The sequence below is a fragment of the Dromaius novaehollandiae genome, chromosome 10 (assembly GCF_036370855.1).
Source record: "Dromaius novaehollandiae isolate bDroNov1 chromosome 10, bDroNov1.hap1, whole genome shotgun sequence".
In the NCBI taxonomy this organism is placed as follows: domain Eukaryota; kingdom Metazoa; phylum Chordata; class Aves; order Casuariiformes; family Dromaiidae; genus Dromaius; species Dromaius novaehollandiae.
The window spans coordinates 15,251,415-15,276,715 of NC_088107.1; the positions used below are offsets into that span (position 1 = coordinate 15,251,415).

A 25,301-nucleotide genomic window follows, 5' to 3' on the forward strand; every position below is an offset into this window, starting at 1 on the left:
TTATTTTTAACCTTTTGGCCAGATGGTTGAAGAGGGTTGCAGTTTTCCATATTCCAGCGTTTTAAGTGTTTCTCTTATGTGACAATGGAAAAGCGATTCCATAAATAATGTTTTGAGAGCAGGAGCTGACTTGCTCCTCCCATGCAACTGGTGACTTCTTCAAGTTGTACAATTTCTTCTTGCACATATAGTGAATACTATGAATTGCTGTTTTTAAGACCCCCAACACATATGTACCTGGAGCTTTGTCATGTTTCCTTTTATTAAGATGCTGGTTCAGTAGCACCACTTGTGTTAAATCAAGAGCACTTGACCAATGACTGCTTCAAGAATCATCAGCTGAAAGTTGTGGTCACATAATATGGAAATAGACAGACAGATTAGCTGTTCTTTCCATGCAGGCCTATAGTTGCACATTGGTTTCTTCATGTGTGAGGTGGCTTGCTGTGCAAGGGAGGCAAAACTAGTTGCTGACACTATTAAGATACTAAGGTTGGCCCAGAATTGTGCAACAGAAGTTGCACTACCTCTGTGCACAGTCTATATTTGTTCTATTAATTATGTGGGAGTTTAATCTTTAACATTATATCTGTAATACTTCAGTAAAGTGCAGTGTCGACCCTTAAAGGTGGTTCTTTAAGGCTGCAACTCCATCAATGTATGAGGTTACTAGCAAGTAACCACAAAAACCCAGATGACCCATGTATGCAAACTGTTCCATTGTATTGTTTTTCTGGGGGCCAACATGGACACCTTTTATTTTTTCAAAACATTCTCAGTACTTACTCTTTTTAATGTCTGTAATCTCAAGACCTATTTGATTATAGTCTTGTCCGAAATCCAGTTTATTTCTGTTGTGAGTGTATATCTGGAGTGGTGGACAAGCTTAGGATTAGGCTCTTGCTGCCTAGTTTTCCACATCCTTATATGAGTAGCACTGCTAATTTAAAAGGAGTGTTATTGTAACATCTCATGTAATTAAGATGATGTCACTGAACTTTGTATCAGGAAATATTTCCTATTGTGCTCTTATATATAAGTTACTTTATTTTTTGTTGGCACACAACATGCCAGATTTGAAGTATCATTCCGTACTGGTTTATATGAAATATTAAATAATTGTCATAGGATAATAACTAGAAAAAATTTTGAATAATAAAGCATTCATTCATCTAGTTCTTAACTACGCCACTTGATTACATTTATAGCCATAGGTGGCATTCATTCAACAGAACATAATAACTATGAAGGTCCATAATTGCTTTTTTGATGTACAAGAAACATCTGAAATTTTAATTTTTCCTAGCATACATAAGTGACTTTATTCTAGAACTGTCCTACTTGTAAATTGTACTTTAAAAAAGCATTGTATTCCAAGATCTCATTGCTGATAGTGTTAATACAATGACTGCAGAAAGTAAAAGCTGCAACCAATAAAGCTTTAAATAAGTATTAGCAGAAATTATGTTAAATACTTATTGCTGCCTTTTATTCTGGTATCCTTAATGTGTTTTAGAAATAAATAACTGAATAACTAATTTCTTCCTTACAAATATGTCCAATTTACCAGAAATTACAAAGTTGTGTTTATTGTTTATTCTAGCTGAATAATTTCCTAAAATTAAAGTGGTACTAGTGTACGTGTATGTATATGCACATGCATACTTTCACATTTAGAATATGTGTACATTTTTTGCATATAGAATGATTTTATATAACATCATTCTGATCATTTTTCTAGAGCTCCTCACGTGGCAGAGTGTTTTAGGTTTATCTTTAAAATACTGTCTGTGGCCTTGTGTACACCATTAAATTAGTTAGCACTTGAAAAAAACACCCATTGTTCTTGTACAGGATTATCATTTTCTCACTGCATGCACCATAATAATCCATTCTGTTATTTGGATCCCAGTAAACAATGACTGAGCCCTACTGTCTAGGTATTAACTCAGAACATAGAAAGTTACTCTATATGCAAATAAAAAGTGGTGTGTGTCTTATTATCTGGAGCATCCTTAAATAAACCTGAAATGATGATAGTTATGAATCTGTTTAGCAGATTCATTACCAGAAATGACCAGCTGTTGATGAAAGCCCCACTGAAAGAAATTGCTATAGAATTCTCTCTCTAGGTCACATTACATTGATAAATGAAAGGTTAGATGAAACATGGCCCTACCAAGATTTCCTCACCAAGCATGAGGTACTGTCTCACACTGTTATCCTTGTTGTGGCCAGTGATGTGCCTGCTAGCTCTCACGAAGCACTGCATGTGTTGTTCCTGTGAGCAAAGCTCTCACTAAGCCTGTTTTACTCCATCTGTGAAGCAGGGGAGCTGCCTGCCACGCAGGAGGGCTGTGGCTATTACAGTGAATACTGCATTCAGAAGCAGTGGCAGGAGAAAACAGCAATGAGTGAAGTTACCAGCACATAAAACACCAGGATGATTATTGTTCCCTCATGTTGATGTTTTATTTGAGCAGGAGTAGGACACCGCCTCCCATTTTGCTTTTATAGAGGAGAAATAAAGCTGCGATGCAAAAGGAATTAGTAGCTAAGAACACAATCAGTTTTAGCTGGTAGCACAAGTTGTAGGAGGGGGAAAAAAAGAGGGAGAAAAAAATACATTTAATGCTGCCTAGGGAATACGATGGAATTTAAAACAGATATCATTGCGGACTAACGGCATGCCTGATCGCACTTGAGTTGAATCTCTGAGAAGCAGCTTCATGTTGTATTTTACCATTTTTAAGGCTGAAGAAAGAATGGGAGAATAGGAATGGAGTTGTATACAGTATTTCTGCGTGAAAGGAAAATATTATAAAGATGGTGGTATGTAATTTTTATTTTGTTTTTTAAGAAGAATTTAATCCAGGTATGTATCCTCTTCCTATCTGTGTATCTAGTCTACATACATTTTCTGTGTTTCCTTTGTTTCCCTTCCTTATTTTCTTTCTGAATGTACCTCCCACTGTTCTAGCTAATGTAATGCATTGAATTGTAACTGATTTGCCTTCTAATGCTACAATGTAGATGAAACTGTATGGGCTTGTGGACTTGGGAATCAACACTTCATTACAATGTTGTTGTTTACTTTCATTTTATAATGGTGGTAAGTCTACAATGTCAGTATAGTAAAATAGTATAGTATTTGAATTTACAATGAGTCAGAACATTTTAAATTATATAAAAAGCTAAATTAAACAATTCAGAGATATGAATATGTGAGGAAAATATGGTATGTTTTAGTTACAGTGCCCTGTACTTTTTTTCTAGTTCACGATGGGATTAGTAATAAATTGAGCTTTACAGATGCTTGTGTATTTGTGGGTCTTGATTAATCTTCAAGATGAACACTCTGCAGCTTTGCTTTGAAGAGATAGCTTGTTTAGAATACACGCTTGATTCTGTTCCACAACTAAATCTATCTCTGAGAATACTCTCTAATGTATTCCCCTCAAACCCACAGCCTGAGAGAATGTGTAGCCATTTACCACTTTTTTGTATATCCTTCTACATTCAAGAAAATAATGCTAGTATTCAGTCTTCTGCAATTCAGAGACCAAGTAATAATGCCTGAAACTATTTTCTTACTATGAAATTATTATTCTTCCTCTTAATACAAAACAAATTATCACAGATGTAATAATCTGACAGTGTTCATTAACCTTCCAACTTTCTTTAAAGCAGCCTGGGTTCTATTGTATCTTTGTTGTTTATTTATTATAATTTTTTTCAACTGACAACTGATTGTGAATAGTAAAAGTGAAATTAAGTATAAGGCTATGTGCCCTTAAACTAAGGACACTAGTACTCTTTTAGTGGTCTAGCCTGGTACCATGTATTATAAACCTTTAAGACACTAAAAATAATGCTTATTTGGTTGTTTAGTCCTGAAATCTCTTAAAATACTCTGTTCTGTTTCTAATTGGGCTGCAGGCCAATTTTAAGTAAGATTTCTTTAAAATATGTTAGCACAGAAGGGGTTAATATCAGTTCCAGTATCCTAATACTGATGTTACCCCTTAGCTGACAAGAGTTCATGCATCTGGAAAGATTTCATTGGTGTTACACTATTTAATTGCTTTGTGATGTGAAAATAAACCCTCTGTTGATCATAAAGACTCGAATCATTTTCCTAGTGGAGGTGGTATAGATGCTTGTATTCTGAATGAAGCTGTCAGTGATTATATAAAGTTGTCATTTTTATCTAGTATAATACACACAACTATTATTTGGCAATTGATGGGAAACCTGAATAATGAAATGAAAATCAAACATTACTTGACGTATTAGAGTGTTCTAAAATGTCATGCTAATTCTTACTGTATAAGCAATCAATATACTGATAAAAGTGGTGAGAGAATGTTGATGCATCTAAAAGATGTAAGAAGAGTCAAAAGTAGTGTTTAAGGCTAAAATGACTTTTGTCCATCATAAATTACTTTTATAGAGGATATTGTAATAAAAAGTATGGTCAACTGTCATTTCAAAGGTGTTTTATACTGAAGCAAGTGTTAATGCAAAATAAATGAAATTTTTCTCTGGAATTCATGCTAAATGAAGAAAACGTTTTCTTTCGCTATACTGTTTTTGCTTGATCCTGCAGTGATGTCAGCACGACATTATGATACTGTCTGTGTATTGCTGTGGAATTAGTTAGAAAGTCCTAGGTGAATTACTGGGACTTCAGACTGTTATTAAGGAGGAGAAGACTGACGGCTTGAGTTAGCTCTCCCAATTCATAAAAGTAGCAAGAAGGATGGAAAATTCCAAACTTTCTTTAAACTGTAGTATTGTGAATATCTAGGAAGAATTCATTTATGATGCAGTAGTATACTTGATTATGCCTCATGAGACCATTGCAATAGAGCAGAAGCTCTGAAGCATAAAAATTCTTTGGCACCTAAGAAGGTTCTTACACAGGTTTTCTCGTCTTATCATCTGTGTCATTCAGTTAGGTTGAAGCTCTAAACCAGGGATTCTTACTTTCAGGTGGAAATCTAAGCATCACTCCATAGTTGTCAATATACTGAAGCAAATAATGCCATTCTTATAAATGAATGTCAAGTCAGGTGTTTAGCAAGTGTGGCTACGCTGTGTGTGTGTGTGTGCACGTGTGTGCATGTCTACTCATCCTTATGTATCATACTATTGACGTTAGTTGTGGTTTGTGCTTGTGGCATTTTTTTTTCCCAATATAAAAGCCACAGATGACTACTAGCACTTACATGAAATGAAAGGATATTTTTTCAAAAACTCTTCATTCCATTTTTTTCAAAAAGTTTGATAGAAATATTAAACTATATTCTAGAAAATATTTAAAACCTTTTTTTTTTAAGAGAGACAATGGAAGCCAGAGGGTTTTCAAGTTGTTCTTTTTACTTATTTCAAGCTGATCACTTACTCTGATTGCAGAACATTTAGACTATTTTTGTAAGTAGTTTTAGAAGCAAACAAATTAAAAACCAAAACCTCTACTCACTGTCTAAAACAATCTCTGTTGTATAGATTTATGTGGCGCAAACACAATATCTGTCCAGAAGAGAGATAATCTAGGGCAGAGTATAGCCCATCCCAGGGTTCAGGCCAGTATAATTAGGGAATTAAAATTCTATACCTAGGAGAAGAGGGAGGGATGCATGTTTTTAAACAATTTCTGTAATCGTGACCTCAGAAAATTTAAAGTTTCATAACAGTTTGAAATATAAGAGTAAATCACAGAAAAACTGAATAGCGTTCAGAGCAAAATGAGAAGTTAGTATTGTGTGCAAGTTTGAGAGTGTACTTACTATAGTATGCTGTAGATATCTTCTCTACATATGCATTATTTTTAGAGTAAATCAAATCACCTGGGCTTTCTGGATATAATGCTGCAAAGAAAACTTGTTGGTAACTTAGCAGACTCACAATTGCAGTAACATGACTTTTTCAGTGAGAAATGCGAATATTAATTTGCACATAAAGATGTGAAGAATAGTGTAACTAAAAAAGTAAGAAAAATTATTGCAAGATGAAGATGAGGGTTTTTTTTCCTACAACTGGTATCTTTCTTCAACAGTAATGGAGCAAAAAATGTATTTGAAACTGCAGAAAAACTGTCTTTTCTGATGGTGGTTATGGTAGCTGGTGAGCAGGAAGGGAGACTTTTCACTCCAGAATAAATACTCATCCTAGCTAGCTGGGAATTTATATGTTCTTCTGATGTCCTGGAGACAGTATGCTACTCTGTATTATAAAGTAGTTTACATGCAAATAACTGTTAAAGCATGAGTAAATTCAGTAATATATAAAATTCTGTATGACTTCTCTTCCAGACACTGTTTTAAATCACAATCAGCCAAAGAAAGTCAGTTTTAAACGTGTGCTGTTTGCATCTATTGTTACCTGTTCCTTCATCACACCACTTAATTTGGTTCAAAGTTAAGTCAAATAACAGCTATAACCAGTGTCTTGCAGTGCAGGTGTTAAACATTTAGATTAGATTCCACAGTGTACTTGGTGAGCATACATACAAGCTCTTCAGGAAAGCAGAAGACCTTGTTGATTAAAAATCGACAGATTGAATTATCTTTGGACATGAGTCTGAAGCAGCACTTCGGTGGTTGGTTATACTAGCATCATGCTTCATAAAGAAATAAGCATTGATAGATTGGTAACAAGCTCCATAAAGAAACACCTTTGGATAAATAAGCAGATGTATTGAACTTTATAAATGATTTTCAAGGAGAATAGCTTCCTACCCAAATGGAGACAGAGCCATCCTTGGCCACTAGTGGTACTGGGTATTAAAAAGTAGATTTTCTGAATCACAAGTAATGTTAATAGAAGGATATTGTGATGCTTTCCAAGTCAAGGCATCATATGACGTAAGTGATGACTTGTGCAGCCGCTTTCAGTCAGCCAGCTACCCTCTCTCCTACTCCATTAAGATTGATGCTACCATTAAAATTGATAATGGCTGTTCAAGCCTCTCTCTTATGCCAATACTGAAAAGATAAGTAAATCTGCAGCCAGCCAAGCCATAGAGCTCAGTGTCTTCAGTCTGCTGATAGCACTCTATTATCTCATATGAATGTTTAAAAAAAAAAAAAAGTGGGGAAAAAAGTGGGAAAAAAAGTGATAAGATAGGGTGGAGCTCTACTGTTTGACCTGAGGAGTTCTTTGGACAAGAGAGAGTAATAACCCGAAGGAGAAAGCAAAGCTACTCTGTTGCTGTTGTGCCTACCTTTGCAAGGGTTTGCAGGCAGGTCAGCTATGTAGCATATGCAGTTTTAACATGAATAACGTTTTATGTAACAATCTTTAGAGATTCACCAAGCACTTCATAAAACAGTTCAAAAGTGTCAGCATTTAAGAATATAACACAGCAAATAAGTTGTTTCAAATCAAGCTCTTCTGAATTAATAGTCATCTCTGGTAGGAGATTTTGTCAGTATGAAGTTACTATTGTAGTAAACTTAAGAAGCAATCTGGAGTGTGTGCATTTATGCTTGTGTAAAAATGCTAGTGTAGTCTTCAGCCAACAGATATGAATATAATGATGTCAGTACAGTTATGTCAGGGTCATCTTATTCCAAGATGACCGTAAGGCTAGTAAAAGACTGTTTGAAAAATCGGTAGATCTGGATTCCAGTTATTCTGTTATAGATTCCTAATGTGCTTAACAGCAAGAGAAACTCTACCCAAGTTTCCACAGCTGCAAAGTGGGATTGTTTATATTCTGTTTCTGTCATGTCATGTATGTGATCGATTCACTTTTGTGAGGCATTTTGTGTATCTCAGAGACTGCTGCCTATAGGAAACAGCCCTCCTTTGGGAGTAATGCAGAGTGTCATTGCTGCTTGTTTTTTGGCAGGTTTCTTTTCCCCCTACTGTTTTGGTGTGGTGAACACAAGCTGCCATATGCCCTCTAAATTGAGAAACTGCACTTCTGTCTCATCTTTTCCTCTGCCCCCTTCCCGTACGCACAGCCCTCTCATTGGCTGACTAATAGCATAGAGGGCTAGCAGGCTATGGTTCTGCTTATTTCTTGCTTTTCTTGGAACAGTCTGCTTCCACGAAGCTACTTCTGGATGGAAGAGGGATGCTGCTCTGCAGCTGTATTTACTGGGATACTGGGAGAAGATCAGCTATGATCTAGCTCTTCATTTTAAATGCTGGAATAGTCTTCGAAGTTGATTGCTTTTTTTTTTCTTTGTAACAATAGGAGGTTAGGTTTACATGCAAAGGGTTTGACTATAAAATCCTATAGTTCCTCTGACTTAAAAACACCTCCCTCCCCAAACACGCTAAAAGGATGGGGAAGAACAAAATGAAAAGGAATTTGGGGAATCTATAAGGAGCTTGTGCTTAGACAAGTCAGTAAAAACACTGCATGCTTTAAAAAGCTCTCAGTCTTAACCTCACCCTTCTTTTAGCTGACACATTTGTTGTATATTTGGGAATGAGATCCTTTATACCTGATTCTTCTGGCTAAAGAGTTTTATTTCGGCAATGCTTTGTGGACAGTATGCTTGGAATTGAGCCAAATTACCTGTTCACCCTCAAGTTTGATGACAAAAACCTACCTTTAGACTTCCTATGCGTAAAAGGTTGCAGAAACGGTCATTATATCCTTTCTTTACAGGAAGAACCCATTCGTTAAGATTTCTTCTACTTCTAATGTCACTCTGTATAGCTTTCCAGTTTCCTGCTCTGTAACCATCTAGCATGATGTCTGTCACTTCGGTTGTAGACATTTGAACTTGAACCCCTATGTTTAGAACAACTTAATCCATTTTTGTTCAACTTCATTGTATATATTGGCTTAAGTTAATAAACAGGATAAAAATAAGAGAGTTGTAATGGTTCACTGGGGTACCTGAATAAAAACAGAAAATTGTTGAAATGAGAACTTGCAGCTCACTGAAATAACTGGCTTACTCCTATACGCTTCACCAAAAAATGTTCCTTATTTCCTAGAGGTTCAACCTACATTAATACACTGATTTAAAATAGAGCAACCTTGATGCAAGTCTGTACAAAAAGAAATGGATGAGACCTATAATGACTCAAACTTTATTCTACATCTATAGATACAATTTTAGTAAAACAGTATCTGATAGAGCAATGGTATGATCCATTTGTCATCTTACAGGCTGTAATTAATATTACTGAGATGGAATGGAACTCACATGAGAGAACCTAACTCAGCTCCGTTTAGCAGATGTGTGCATCTTTAGCAGTGCAACTTCTGAATTGCTATGGTGTTGTCAAAAACTGCTTTTTAAATAAAACTGAGTAATGAGTATGTAGTTATTTATACTATTTTTGAGTATGTTTGATAAAGAACATAAGTTAGACATTGGATAAAATTTAAATATATTACTGGCTATGAAAAGATTCTTCTACAAAGGAGTTATTAAACCTCATTTAAAAGGGATGAAGATGTTCCAGATTCCAGTGGTAGTTTCATTATCTCTTGATCTTTTGTAGCCCTTGCCAGTAAAGAAGTCTTCTAGTTTGTTTATACACTGTTGGTTTGAAGTCTTGACGTGTGTGGAGAGACCACAATGTTTTATGAAGTGCCATGGTGTTTGCAGAGAAGTTGGATAATTCATATCCTTTCCCCTTCTTATGCCACCACAGGGCAAGTTTTAACCCTTTGTATATCCTGTATCTTAATAAGCTTCTTATCTTGCCAAAGAATTTTTAGCTAGTTTAGAAACTGAAATGGTCATTTTAAGGACTGGTACTTTGTTAAGTTGTTCTGAGCTATTTGTCTTGTTATTTATTCTGTAGCTCGGAGATTGAGTTGAATGATATGCTGTACAAAAGTATACGTATATGTCTATTTAAAGTATATTGACTGTTTTTCTTGTGTTATGGAATAGACGCTTCTAGGTATCTCCTGGAATCTCTTCTTGCTCTTTCCTGTTTTTGATCAAATTACCTTCCTGTTGTAATGCCATCTTTTTGTCTTGAAACTTGGGAGTCACTTCCCCCCCACTTTCCATCTTATCTGTTTTGTGCAGACTTTTTTTTTTTTTGGTGACAAAAATGTGAAACTTAGTAACTTGAATGAGAATGTTCCATCAGTTTTCATTATGATTATTTGTCATTTTCCATTCTCTTTCTCATTCTTAATGAAGAGAAACCTAGAAGCTATGCACACATGAAGTCCTGGCTTACCATACGTAACATATATTAAAGACTGCAAGATAGTGTCTGTTTCTCAAACCACGGTCATATGCATAATTCAGTCTCAAAATAGAACAGTACTTCATATATACAATGCCAGTTTGTTGCACAGAATCATACCTTGATCTAAAAGGTGAACCAAGAGAGACCTTTCTACTACTTGTTGTACTAGCTAGTAAGGACTTGTTCAGCTATTGTTTTTTAACATTGCTATATATCATAAAGATACCTAAATTGAAATGTTACTCTGAAAAAAAGCAGACAGCATTAACAGCAAATATCTCAAAGTCTGAGAATCAAATGGGGCAAAGAAGTCTGTAAATAAATACAGCTTATTCTTTTATTTTTAAGCTATTCGCCCAGAACTGCTTGCAGCTTCAGTTCTTCATGAAAAGATGTATTCAGACAGTTATTTAAGGAAAAAATAAATAGATACTTAACAGCTCCATGCTTCCTTTGTAACCCAACTAAAATAATATCAGTATTATTGAACAATAAGTTTGGCAGGCATAGTAACATCATTCCCTCCTTTTTAGACGCTTCAAGAAACCACGCCCAGCAGTGTGAGATTTTACAACACATACAAAACACCTTCAGGATTTGGTTTCTAACAAGCAGATGTGTGGGGGGGGTTTTCCCCTTTTTTCGCTGTCACGTGATACCAGAGCATCAGTAATTTACATGTCTTTACTCTCTGTTGATGAAATAGTTGCTGATGATCCTGCTGGAGATACAAATATTTGTCTGGATCAAAAATTGTGTTTTGTGGAAACAGGTTAATATAAATAACACTTCATGGTTTCTGCGCTTTTAAAGAGCCTGATCTCATCTTACATATATAAGATTTGCAAAGGAATGTTTACAAAGAAACCGGGAAATAGTACAAAAAAGAAAGAGAGTTGTCAGAGCAAAAAGGAACAAGACTTATCCCAGATTGGGCAAACAAAGAATCCAAAATTTTCAAATACTTTGAAAAGCACTGTTAAAAAGATTGCCAAGTGTCCATCTGCTCGCAACTTATCAGCTGAAGAAGAGGAAAGTAATAGAGAATTTTCACTTTCTCCAACGTTCAGTTACAGAGTTGCTATTGCCAATGGACTACAAAAGCCTATTTTTGTAACAAACAATAATAATGAAGATATAGTTCAAGATCTGTCTTCAAATGATAGTTCATATTCTGAATCGTTAAGTGAAGTAAAAAGTAACAGCAAGAAAAAGGAGTATTTATCACACACAATGCCTGTGAGACGCAACAGAAAGAGTTTAAGCAGCCTTGCACCGTCTGATGGAAGCTCGGATGGAGAGCGCACTTTACACACGCTAAAGCTGGGAGCTTTACGAAAGTTAAGGAAATGGAAGAAGAGTCAAGAATGTGTCTCGTCAGACTCGGAGCTAAGTACGTGGAGGAAAACATGGGGCTTAAGAAGTAAATCTTTAGACAGAACTGGTCGCCACCAGAAATCAAATACTCTTGAACCTGGCTTTAGTTCGACAGGTTGCATTAGTCAAACCCATGATGTTATGGAAATGATCTTTAAAGAGCTTCAGGGAATCAGTCAAATTGAAACAGAACTTTCTGAATTAAGAGGGCATGTAAATGCTCTGAAACAATCAATTGATGAAATTTCTAGTAGTGTAGAAGTTGTACAAAGTGAAATTGAACAACTGCGAACTGGATTTGTACAGTCTAGAAGAGAAACTCGAGACATACATGACTACATTAAGCAAATTGGCCATCCAGGAGACAAAGGAAGTCTTAGGTTTCTAAATGTGCCTGAAGAGAGATTTGAAAAAACTGAAAATATAGTTTACAAAATATTAATAGATAAAATGGGATTCTCAGAGGCACAGAGTACTATTAAGATTGAATTTGCTCAAAGACTGGGACAACAAAGGGACTGTCCAAATGCGAAGCCAAGACCAATTCTTGTTTACTTTGAGTCATCACAGCACAGAGATCTAATTTTAAAAAAGTCTTATAAACTTAAGGGAACTGGTGTTGGAATTTCTACAGATATTTTTTCCCATGATGTGAAAGAGAAAAAAGAAAGAGGACTACCCTCCTCGCAGACATATGAGAGTATGGATATGAAGCTGTTAGCCGTGGAGACAAAAACTAAAAAACATGATTGGGAGTCACCTGACAGTGATAAAGAGATGGAATCAGATATAAATAAGAACAGTTATGCAAAACTATCTAAATCAGCACTTCAAATAAAAACAAGCACTACCAAGGGGAGTATCCAGTCATCAAATACTAGAGACCTTAATAGAACTGCTGATAGTAGCACTTTTTCAAACAGAAGAAAATACGGTGATCAGTCACCAGAATATGACAATATGGAAAAGCAATCAAAGGCCTGTTATTCAGACATGACCCCTGTATGGCATTTGCAGAATGACTTTGCAACACCAAAACTTAGCCGTTCAGAGTCAGATTTCTCAAAATTGTGTCAGTCTTATTCTGATGATTTTTCAGAAAATCAGTATTTTAGCAGAACAAATGGCAGTTCACTATTGTCTTCCTCAGATCGAGAACTTTGGCAAAGAAGGCAAGATGATTCTACCAACTGGTATGGTAGCTCCCAGGAACAGACTTTTGCCCAAGGTGTGCAACAGTATCCAGCGCAAAATGAAGTAGAGAACACAGAAACAGTTGACAGTGGAGTAAGCAATGGAGTAATATGTGTATCTGGAGACAGAAGCCACTATAATGGTTCCCAGCTTTCTTTACATGATGATCTTTCACCATGGAAAGAATGGAATCAGTTGGAACACGAGGCAGGTTTGGGCTTAGACTTGTCTACCCAAGAAGTTTTTGCATACGATATGAGCAGCCCTTCAGATCAACAGATGGATTTCGGGAAGTGCCAAAGTTCTGATCTCCAGTATGATACTGAGAGTTATGATTTTACCCTTGATGGTACTTCTCCTTCATGTGCAGGCCTCGACAGTGAATCACAAAGTCAGTGGACTGCTCAATACGATGATTATCAGGAAACAAATTCTAACTCCCTTTATCAGAATCAAAACAGATTGCCTATGATGTACCGAAGTCAGAGTGAGCTACCAAGTGATGACTCAGAAGAAGCACCCCCTAAATCTTGGCACAGCCGATTAAGTATAGATCTTTCTGATAAAACTTTCAGCTTTCCTAAATTTGGATCTACACTTCAACGTGCTAAGTCAGCATTAGAAGTAGTCTGGAATAAAAGCACACAAAGTTTAAGTGGGTATGAAGACAGTGGGTCTTCTTTCATGGGAAGGTTTAGGACTTTATCTCAGTCTACTGCAAATGAATCGAGCACAACACTTGATTCTGATGTTTACACTGAGCCTTATTACTATAAAGCAGAGGATGAGGAAGACTTAATTGAACCAGCTGGTGAGAATGAAACAGATTATGTAGAAGTAATGGAACAAGTCCTTGCTAAACTAGAAAATAGAACTAATACTGGTGAAACAAGTGAGCAGATGCAAGAATATGAACTGGAACAGCCTTCATATGAAGCTCCTTATGCAACACTACAAGAGGAGGAATATGACAGACAGTTTGACAGTGTGGTCAGTGAAGCGATACTGGAAGTTGAAGGTGACATGGCTGCTGATATAGAAATAAAGGAAGATGAAAATCAGAATGTGCCAGAGATGCCTGCCGAAACTCCGAAGAAAAAAAGAATACGACCATCGTTTAAAGAAGCTGCTTTAAAAGCATACAAAAAGCAAATGAGTGAGTTGGAAGAGAAGATCCTTGCTGGAGGTAATAATGTTTTAATGTTATCTTTTAAACAAAATATTGTTCTTATTAAAGTTGGTCATTAATTTCTGTATGGTATCCAATTCTGCTTCCATTGAATTTTGTGATTTCTGGGTTTACTGTCACGGTGAAATTGTTGTCCTGAGAAGTCAGGATGCTAAAACTTTATGCCAAATGTGTCTTGGAAAGATCTTCTTAATATGTCAAACAAATGTTTATAAGCAATTGTATTACTTTGAACTGAAGGCACTTTAAGTCTTTTGCAGTTTAATTTTTAAACTCTTGTTAAAAGAACTAGACAGTAGACTATTTTTAGAGTTGTCATATAGCTTTATAAGTGTATTCACAGGAGCAATCCAGAGGGTTCAGATACTATAGTGTTTCCTTTAACAGTTGTGTAGATATGGCTGGTTCTATATTCATCTTGATGAGCAGTGGTCTGCAACCTATAATTTGCTGTGTAATTTTGACTAGAGTCTAAACTGATCTGAATTCTGTCTATCTGTAGTTATAAGCCCTCAGATAAGTAGATGGTTCTCAGAAAAGAAAAAAAAAAGAAAAAAAAAAAGAAAAAAAAAGAAAAAAAAAAAGAAGAGGTGTAAATTGCAGCATCCCTGTATAAGGGAAAAAAAAGTCTTAACTCACAGAAGGTTTTGAGAGAATTTTTTTTTTTCCCGTGGTCTTTATATTCTGTGCTAAGAGACCCCGAAGCAGACAATTGTTAAATATATATATAATTTTAATACCTCTTGTAATGAACAAAGATGGTGATTTTCAAGATTAACCAACATTTGAAATGTTCACGTTATTGTACTGCATGTGAATTTAATTGGTAGCTCATAATTAGCCCAAATAGCCAGATGGTAATTGTCACCTTGACTGAATCTTTGCTTTCTTTGTCTGTCTTGCAAAAATAATAATCAGACACATATATTTTAAAGATGAAAAATTGTGCCGTTAGCCAAAGAGTGTATTTAGTAGTAATTAGTATCTCAGGCTTTGGATGCTACATTTCTTTCGTATTGGGTAACTACTTTTATAATGAACTTTCAGTCAAATTGGAAGTGTTGCATAAACAATTAAATACTGCTAATATGAAAGTCTATTTTTAAATTGAAATACCGATACTAAATTATAGATTTGCATTTTGCAGGTGTGTTTCTACAGTACTGTATTAGACACAAGATGGTGTAGGCACTAAGAATCAGCTAGCAATATTTAGTATTTTCATTACTTTTTCACTGTTAAACACTTAGAGGTGTGTGTTGGGGGGAATCCAGTCATTGTATCTAGTCATCGTTGCACAATAGGAACGTAAAAAGCATGGAGAGGTAATTTAAGAAGGCATATTTTGAAGATGCAAGACAGTGAAATCATATTGCTGCCAGTATATTGTCTGTGCCTTACTGTGTGTTATTAGACAACATGGGTGGTTGTTAGAAAATGAGAAGTTACTTTTGGTGCTGCATCTTACGTGATCAGCCATATGAATTACAGAAAATAATTTTGTTCTTCCTGTAATCCAGCGGGTGAAAAAATGTCTACTCCAGTCTCTTAAAGTCTCCTGAAGTCTTTTTTTGTGAATTACTGATGTACTTCTTATAGTATATTTGCAGATAAGCCAACTGGCCCAAAAGTCGAATGTATGAAAAAGTGTAGTTGGATGAAGACTATGGGTTGTAGAGTGTCTGCGTGGTAATAAAATGTTATACTAGGCCCTCCGTTTTCCTTTTCACTGAAATAAAGGGAGAAGGGTGTACAATAAGAGGTTAAAGGGAATTTACAGACCAGCTGCTACAACAGTGGTACTTCTCAAATTACCCTTATCCTGAAAACAGAACGCATTGATATTTGAGTATCGGTTCTGTTTTCTCTCCATGTTTTCAGTTTTCTGCGCACACGAGGAGGAGGTAGTTTCCTCTCCATGATTCTGCCTCAGCAGCTAGTAACTGATTGGTTAAAAATGTATTTTCAGGTCCTATAGAATACCTGGCAATATTCATTGACAAGACTGTCTTTCATGCTTTTGTCTAATGGATGAGTGTGATATTTTACTTTTTGCATTTGCAGAACACCCAAGAATTTATAAGAGTTTAAAACTTTCAAAATATATTTAATAGTTGGAGTGCCATACCAAAAGAATACGTTACCTGAACACTTCTGCTGAGTGACATGTTATTCCAGTCAGATCTTTTTTGAGTTAAATTTCAGTGAGCAGGGTGACTGTGATGTTAGAGAGAGTCTATTCACTGATAAGGAAATCCATTTTTAGAATGCTTTGTGTGCAGCCTTTGAAGAAGGATTTCTTTTTAATATCACCTTTTCCTCAAAGAGAAAATACATTCAGCTTCCATATATCATTTGAATTGCACAGCAATTTTGATTTCATTTACAGTAAGCATAAGAAACAACATATTGCAAATTAATCCTTAAGTTCTCAAACCCTAGCTCCCTATTCCTCATTCTTTTCGCATGAGGCCTCATGCTTGTCCAGAGAATACTTACCGAAATGAATCATTTAAGCAAGTAATAGTTTGGGGTATTACATTTTGCTTTTAACATTTGCAGGAGCAGTAATACCTTTAAGGAAAAGTGACTAATTGGTAATTTAGTGTTTACATTACTTTTATGAATGGTTTTCTGACTCTTACCTCTGTAGTTGATTCACAGTCAACTTCTGTATTTTTATTTGTGGATGGAAAAATGCTGGTTGCAGATCAAGTTCCCAGAATTAATCTTCGTTATATAACCAAAGCATAACTCATTGTTTAATGAATTGTTTCGTCTGTCCATGTAGGCGGAGATTGGTAGCCAACAATCTGGCCAACGAGAGATGTAGCTAAATAGTACAGTAGTACAGTAGTGGTATTTCTCCAGAATAGGACAAAAGAAAGGCTTAAATAAATGTTCTTATTTTCATTCTAGTAACACATGAGGTAACGTCATTGAAACTTTGGTACATAAATAATTTATCAGTGCACAACAGTCCCGTTGGATAGTCCTATTCTCTCTCTATCTGAAGAGAGAAAAATATGCTATGGGCTGATTGCTTATGTATTATTTATTACAAAATGTTTCTGCAGAAATACTGGAGTGAAAGTAATAGGATATGTGGATGAGAGGAGATGGAAGTAGTACATCAGTTATCCTTGGACTTAAAGTTCTGTAAGGACATAGTGGCATTGTGATGATGGCGTAAAACTCCTAGGCATGTAGATTAATGGAAGGATTGATGACTTTTTAGAAAAATACCAGAGAACTGCTACCTAGTGTTTTGTTTCTTTGTACACTGTAACTAAGAATTTCTCCCCCCCCCCCTTTTTTTTTTTGTTCCATGCCTCACTTGTTCCTTTCTCTCTTTCTAGCTTTTTTTCTCTCTAGTGGCTTCTTTTATTCCCTGCCCATCTTGCTCTCCTTATCTTTTACAGCTGCCTTGGAATAAACATCATTCTCTGTCCTGATAAAGCCATCGCTCTGGATAAGCTCCCAGAGTTGCATGAGCTCTTGAGTCACTTCTAATGACAACATAGACTTCCCTGTATGAATGGTAGTTTACAAGCAATATCTTCTTGATCTAGCTGATGAAGATCTTGCTGATCACTTGGTGGCCAACCAGGTTTTAAAAACTCACAACAAGAACAACAAACAAACAAACAAACAAACATTTCTTTGGTCTGGAGTTTCTGTCATGGAGTAAGCTATACACTGTTCATGGAGTCAGGGTGGGTGAACTTGTCTTATGCTGTATTTATGTACGGTATACATAAACACTGTACATATGCACAGTGACAAGTCAAATTACAGGGTCTAGGGATGGGAATTGCCTCTCTAATAGTGGATAGAAGTTACTATACTCCATTGTTTTGTAGGAAGTGATTTGTCATTAACTTTAGTAGTGTCTGGAGAACAGAACATGGGGAGATTAGTATCCCATACAGCCCTATTTTATGCAAGTGTGTGAAGGAGAAAATGTGATGCTAACATTTGAAATTAGTGACTATGTTAGTAATGTGTTGCCGTGCTTCAATAGCAGTGTGGTCATTTGGTTCTGGCTTAAGAAAACTTGTCATGAGAATAAGTGTATTGCTTATGTATATTCCAAACTCTGCCTACTCAAACTAATTTGTGCCGTTTTCAAGACAAGTATATATTTTCTTATTTTGGTAGTTTTTCTAGCCTTTTTATAATAACCATTTGTTGGAACTGCTTGACTTGGACATATTTTCCAAAATAGCTTAGGTTTTTAGAAATTATTCTAGCCTTGTCTGATAGCACTCAGGCTTCTGTTTCTTTTATGCCTTACCTCCGTCATGCTTATTTTTAATGCACTTTTGCAGGTACATGTAGTTTATAGTTACTAGTAACCATAGTTAATAGTATTGTACCAGTTTTGTTACATGAATACACATCTTGGATTTGGGCTTGAAAAGAGCAGTACTGTGATCCAGATGAATACCATTTGATCTGGTACTGTTTAGTAAATGAATTTATTTTTATATTTTTATATATATATACACACACACACACAGACACACACGTGTATATACACATACATAGGCATACATATACAGATATATATCCATTATATAGCCATTCAAGTGGACCAGGATAAGTAAGTGTTATCTCAATCAGAGCAACCGCATATTGGTTGGTGGTGACTGTAATGGGGAAATAATAAGTCTATTAAAAGGTGAATTACTTTTTAAGATTGAAGAGGTTTCCTATATTCAAACTATATCAACAGTGTTAGGAAGTGAGCTGTAAGTAAGTAGCACTTTTTTTTTTTTACCAAAGAAATGAAAGGTAGGTGTTTATCCCATCTTATTTCTTAGTTGATTGAGGCAACTGCCTATATTAACTGATTAAAATATTGTTAATTATGTGGGTTTTTTCCTTACAAATATAGTTGCTTCTCAGCCTGCCGGTGCAAAATGGAGAAGGAAAGGATACCTACTCAGAAGGCAGCATTTTGGTTTGGTGTATAAAATACTACAGCAACTAATGAAAATAGGAGATATCTATTTGCATGTATTAGACCCAGCTGAAATAGGAAAGGTGTTAATTCCTTGGTTGACCAGCAATAACAGCTAGGGCCAGCAGGTCCTGTTCATAACCCAGTGCAAAAAAGCAATAAAGCTGTTTTCCCCTTGTTGATGAGTCTGCTGTTGTCATAAGAAAAGCAGTATTTAGTTTGGAGTCTTGTGAGAGTTCTTCAGAATTCTTCAGAGCCCACTACTGTTATTACCACCTTCTGGTTTCTTCAAGTATTTTGGTGCTAAAAAACTAAATACAAATCTAATTTTATGCTAATACTGCTTTTTGAATACTGGTTTTATGGCATTTTTTGAATGCTTAGGTGTAATTAAATCCAAGAAAGCTGTCTTGAGCTAATGTGGTTTTAAGATAATGTATTTTTGACATATCTTGCATGGCTTTAGATGTGCTTTACTGTAAACAGACTCACCAGAAGCCCTCTTGGAACACTTAAAACAAAGTCGTGGGTACACTTTAAGTTAGCTTTGAGTTTAGTACCACCTTGTACAAAATAATGAAACTTTTATTTTTTTAGAAAGTTCTCTTTGAGATGCTTTTTCTTCACTGAGCCTAATGGCATTTTTCGTCCCTCTAATTTCAGGCATAGTCTAAGTGGAAAAACTAATTATAGTAAATTGAGTAAACTGCAAGTAGTCTTTGTGACATTGTGAAAGAATATGCCAGTTAGAAGTTCTTTTTGTTAATAAAAGTTAACAACAACACAAAGCCACAATACTAGTTCTCTTTTCTCTCAAAATTTGAAATCAAAATATTCACTGAAGCAAGATTTTGCTTGTATTCTACCATATGCCTAACGGATTTTTGCTTAGAGTGATGAAAGACTTCCTTAATATAAGGGCTGATTGTGTATATAGTGTGTCTGATATAGCTGATGGGCAATTTTTGTTAATTACCCTAAAATAGGAGCCATGAAGAACTGGATTTAGGCATGTAATACTTTTTCAACAAAAGTTGATTCGTCTGTCATTGTTCTTCTCTTCATATGTAAATAATATAGGGATAAGCAGGTAGGTTACAGGGGTTTTTTTCAGCATGAATCCTCTTCCATATTTATGTTGGAAGACGACAGTGACAATAGAACAGATGTACTGTTGTAAAGAGTCTGAGTAAGAAATGAATACTCTTGTTTTATGGTTGAATAGATGTGTGGTGTTGAGGAAACAAAATCTATTGCACATTAAGGAATTTTTTTTTATGCTGTATTGGGAGTGACAATGAAGTACAGAATTCACTAATCCACTTTCTTCAACTATCTTTTCCTTTCCTCTCTTCATGTTGGTGCTGGCCTTTTTGGTCAGATAAACAATGATAGATATCTTTAAATTCACTTTTGGGGAGGCAAGAGGCCCCCATGTGGGAAACAGAATAAATTCTCGGATTATGTGGTTAAGAATTGAAAAATTCAATATATTCCTACACTTAACCTGCTTAGGTAAAATTCTAGAAAAGCCTTTTGTTTGCTTTTTGTTAGATGCACTCTGGAAATCTTCCAGTGGTAACACAGGAAGTAAAATACTGTGTTCTAGAGAACAGTTAATAAACATGGATTCAGTAAAGATGTTGCAGATGGACCAACACATAATGATTTGGCTGAGTCTTTCTTCCTTATGCCTGGGTTTCACATGCACAAGAGTTTATGCATTTTCTTTTTTGCCACTGGTTTCACTCTAGAGCATGACTTAAGTCTTATATTCCAGCTTCCCATCTGCCCTTTTATGTGGATTTAAGACAGCAAAGGCAGTCCATTCAGTTTGAGATGAATGGAACTGCAGAACAGCTGCTTTAGAAGAATTGTGTGAGGAGGTCTAATGGCTTAATGATTAGGATGATGCAGCTATTTTTGTCTGTGAAGAAAGAGCAAGTAGCTATATTCAGCGCCTACTCTAAAGTTAGGACGTGGTGGAAGGATGAGCTGCCTCAGTTGCTTGCTGGTACTATGTATTTAGTCAGTCGAAAGAGGACTCAGAGAAAGGAAAATTGTACTGAAAATAGTGATCATCAACTTGAACTTTTTTCATTCAAATAAAACCAAACACTTACTAACAAGTAATTACTTTTTTTCCTGATGTCTGTTTAAAACATAAAAAATAAGCATTTAAAAGTTTTAGAAACTAATTGAAAGAATCTTTAAAAAACTGGTTGATATCCCTTTTAGATAAGGTAATAGTATTCTTCTGGCTGATTGTATTTTATTTTTATAATCAGAGGTTTGATGTTTATCAGAAATTTATGACTGCATTTCTTTGAAAAAGAATAGTAAGCAGATAAAGTGATCAACAGTGCAAATTAGCACAATAACCCTTTACTGAACCAGTGCACATTATTATGTCAGGAAAATTTGTGTCACAGTTACACTTGTGTGACTTAGTCTGAGAATCTGAAGAAATCCTATTGATATCAGACAGCCTTTTGTTGGAATATCTACATCTGTCCTTTTATTGATGGAAAAAAATCACATCCTTAATCAATAAGATTTACCATCAATTATCCCTATTTTTTTTATATAAGAAAACCTTCTGTTTAGAGGAAGAACTTCCATTTTTTTTATGAAAACTTTAAAAAGCTGTTAACTTTTAACTGTTAATGTTTTCCGTTTTCATGAAAGAATAAAGTCCCTGCTACCCTAATCCTTACAGGAATAGAAGACTGTCTAACACTATTTTATCCAATTTTGGAATTAATGTTGATTGCATATTCATGAAATTTGCCTGCCCTTTTTGTGTGTAAACAGAATTAAAATAAATTTACTAGAGGTTAGAGAACCTGGCCATGAATATCAGTTCCAAGGACTTATTTATAAACTGCATTGATTCTGCTGTGCAAATGAGCACAAATTAATCTTTTACCACCAAGATAAAAAAAAGAGTTTCTACTTTTAAGACTAAAGCACTTGATCTTTTTCTTTAGGTAGCTGTATTTTGGAAGCAAAAAAAAAAAAAACAGCATCATTTTTTAAAGCGATTTCAGGATAAAAGAAATCTTGTTAAACCAACTGGCTGAATAAAGAGCCAAACATACATCTTGAAAAATGTAATGACTTGGAAAACATGAGTTCATAAACATGCTCAAATCTTTCTCTGGTCTACTGGGGAAGCACAATGTTACTTTCAAGTGCTAAGCTAAAGAGAGTCTGTTTTGCCACCCAAGCGTAATTCTAAGTACTTTCATGGGACAGGTGCCAGACTTTATGCACATTTTCCAGATGATCAATGGAGCATCTATACAATTATGTTTCCCTGGATGCTTAAGTAGAAGAATGTATCTGTGAGGTCTCCAGTTTCTAATGATGCAAAAGTATTGTTGAAATCATGTCAACCATGGGATTTGCCTCCCTCATCTGTAGAGAATATTATGATAACTTGCATGATCACCAGTTTTGGTAAAGACAAAATTGATTGATATATTAAAAAAACTGTAGCAGTAAACATAGATACATACGTACAGACACTTGCACTTTTATATTGTCTAATACATAGTATTTTTGTGAGAGGGTTTCTTTTCTTGCATTTGATCATGTTTAATTTTACTAATTTTCAGATTAAAAACCTGTATGAAGAGGGTTTTTCAGGTAGTCCATGTCTTCTAATTGTGTTGCTGATAGAGCTGTTTACAAATGTTACTAATACTCTAATAAGGTATATGGTGGATAATAAAATACAGGTTAACGAGAAAAAAGATGAAAGCAGTGTTGAAAACAGAAAAGACATAGTCTGTTTGCTCTAGCAAGTAGCTGCTGACTGATCTGCTAGTAGTTTCTCTGGAGCTGGCCAATAATACAGGTTCAATTTCTTTATGTAACACTGGGATCTCAGAGATGTGATGGCGAAACTCGTTTTGACTCTGACATTTTTCTTCCCTTTGAGAACTGATCTTTCCTAATTGCAGAGGTCAAGCAGCGTGTGATTTTGGTGATATCACAGGTCTACAAGCTGTGTATAGCTCCAGGTACCACTTGTGTAATTGCTTCTGTGCCAAAGGAAATCTTGTCCATCAGCTGCATGTCAACCAAAAATGAAGAAGGAGAGACAGAGAGATGATCATGCTTTTGTGCCCTTGCTGCTCCACCCCCTTTCCCTAGAGAAAACATGATCATAACTTAGGGTTATCAGGTTTGTGCAGACTACAGGTCTGCACTGTTTCCTGTTTTACAGTTAGGCATCTCTAGTAGTTATTCATGAAGTGATCCAGTAATAACTTTTCCCACATCCTCAAACCTATCCTGTAATCAGTGGAAAAAAAATCTTTCTTTTACATCTTGAACTTACTAGTAAAAGTAAAATAAATCAGGAGAGAAGAATATACAGAAAATAGATGGGTAAAAGGTAAAGCAGTCTTTGTCCTTAACCCACTGGTCTCCGTGTCCCATTTAGCACAAATAGGATAGAACCGATGCTTCTCCACAACCATAAGGTAGGGAAGGTACTGTAGAAACAAAGTAATGGAGTGTGGCTTGGGAACTTTGGGAGCTGGAGGAGAGGGAAGGTGGCTGTCTTTTTAGCTCGTTTATTTGTTTTCCTTTCCTTTGTGAAGAGAATATGTTCTTTGGTAACCAGTCTTCTTTGAAGTCCTTTGCTGGGTGAAAAAACGCCTGTATATAATTGATTCTAAAAGATGAAGAGTGTTTTTAATATAGTGATCATGGAAATCAGAGGGATTATTGTGTGTCCTGTTGGGCAGAAAAAGCCCAACGGAACCATAAGTCATGCCTGCATTCTACTGTACCACTCTATGGCTTTTAATATCAGTCCATATCTTCAGTGATTATGCTTTATTATTCCAACTTATTATTACTTTCAAGCAGAGCTCAAACAAACAGCATGTAATTTGAATTGGTTTGTGTCTGTAGTACAAAAGCTAACAGTAAGACAGGGGGTGAGATTTTTTTTGTCTTGTTAAGAAAGTCTCTTTAGCACAATCATCTTGCTGAGGCTTTTTTTATCTGCTTTAGTTAAAAAAAGAAATGTTGCATGACAAAATATGCAGAACTTCGTAATGCTTTTTACATTAGTTGTACTTGTATATTTTGTATTTGTGAGTATATGTTCTTAGATCTTAGATTTTGTAATGTCTAATATGTGAAAGAAATGGCAGTTATGCTATTAAAAAATTGGCATCATTTTCTTACTAAAAACTGCAAGATTGGACAGTCTTTGCTTTTACATTGACAGAGAGATGCTCAGGAGCAAAGTGCAGGTAAAAACATATATATTGAGAATAATATGAAATCCCTAGCTTTTTTCGTGGGTTTAGTATAGTAATAAGTTTTATGTGCCAGACAAATGCCACATAATGCTTGAGGCAGGAACTTTTATAGCTGCCTGTCTCGCTCTTCATAAATGGTTGGAGAAGTGGTTCTCAAATACTCAAGACTGCTGTCCGTAATTGTCTTTGCTTCGTATGAGTAACTTCCTCTTTCAGTTCTCATCAGCAGTTTCCTATTATTGTATTTGAAGTGGTGGCTGTATTTAGTTGAAGTCATTCGCTGTACCTGATCATGTTAGCTAAATCACATGCTTATCTCTTATTGTGGGACCTTTCTTTTGCTTGGCTATAACTAGATAGATATATAAATGTGTTCGTCTTGCAGTTTTCTAAGATCTACCAGAAAAACTTCTGATGATAACTACAGTATTTGCAATCATTGGTTCAATTGTTAGTATTGATTGTTAGTATCATTTGCATTTGTTTTCAATTGTCTCAAATTCTTCTGGAATATATTTTATCTGTCAGTTATTTTTCTTTTATTTTATGAAGCTTTCCCAGTCAGCTTAAATCCTGTAATGCTGTAGGAAACAGACTTTGACTGACTTTTCAGACTTGTGTATTTTGGCTTTAATTTGCCTGTATGATGATTCTTTTAGGTGTCAGTGCCTGTTTATTTTTAGAGGTGAGATACTGAGCTAGTCAAACTTCTAGTTTGACTGATTTTCTGTTATATAATTAGTCTTCAGAGCCTGATAGAGGTCAGAGGCAAAAACTGAATTATATGAGACATTCAGAAAAAAAGTATAGTTGATACTCTGTGATCTGTTTTTATTTTGCATCATTTCCTTGAGCTAATTTATTCTAGTTCATGTTTTCAAAACAGCTTTCATTTTGTAGTACTACGACCTGATTTTCTACAGTGTTCCATACTTTGTCTGTTAGTAGCTTGGAAATGGATTCTGTGTCTCCAGTATTCCCAGTGAACTGATTTGTCTCCTTTTCTCTTCACCCTGAATTTCTGTAGTTGTTTTCATTACATTTCTTCTGTTATATTTAGTGGAAGACTAAGTCACATTTATGATGAATTGTAGCATGCCATTTG

General features: G+C 35.5%; 1 protein-coding gene across 4 annotated transcripts in view; it reads left to right on the plus strand.

Moving 5' to 3' along the window:
• The first annotated feature begins 2,344 nt into the window (after positions 1 to 2,344).
• The window catches only part of UNC13C (unc-13 homolog C), a 221,193-nt gene continuing 198,236 nt past the window's right edge, over positions 2,345 to 25,301 (plus strand). For 3 of the 4 annotated variants that reach the window (XM_064517384.1, XM_064517386.1, XM_064517387.1), the window contains exons 1-2: positions 2,345 to 2,875; positions 10,719 to 13,942. In XM_064517384.1, the coding sequence (XP_064373454.1) occupies positions 10,978 to 13,942 (2,965 nt within the window). In that variant the 5' untranslated portion in view covers positions 2,345 to 2,875; positions 10,719 to 10,977. The remainder of the gene's footprint in view (positions 2,876 to 10,718; positions 13,943 to 25,301) is intronic. The other variant, XM_064517385.1, reaches the window with a different exon arrangement.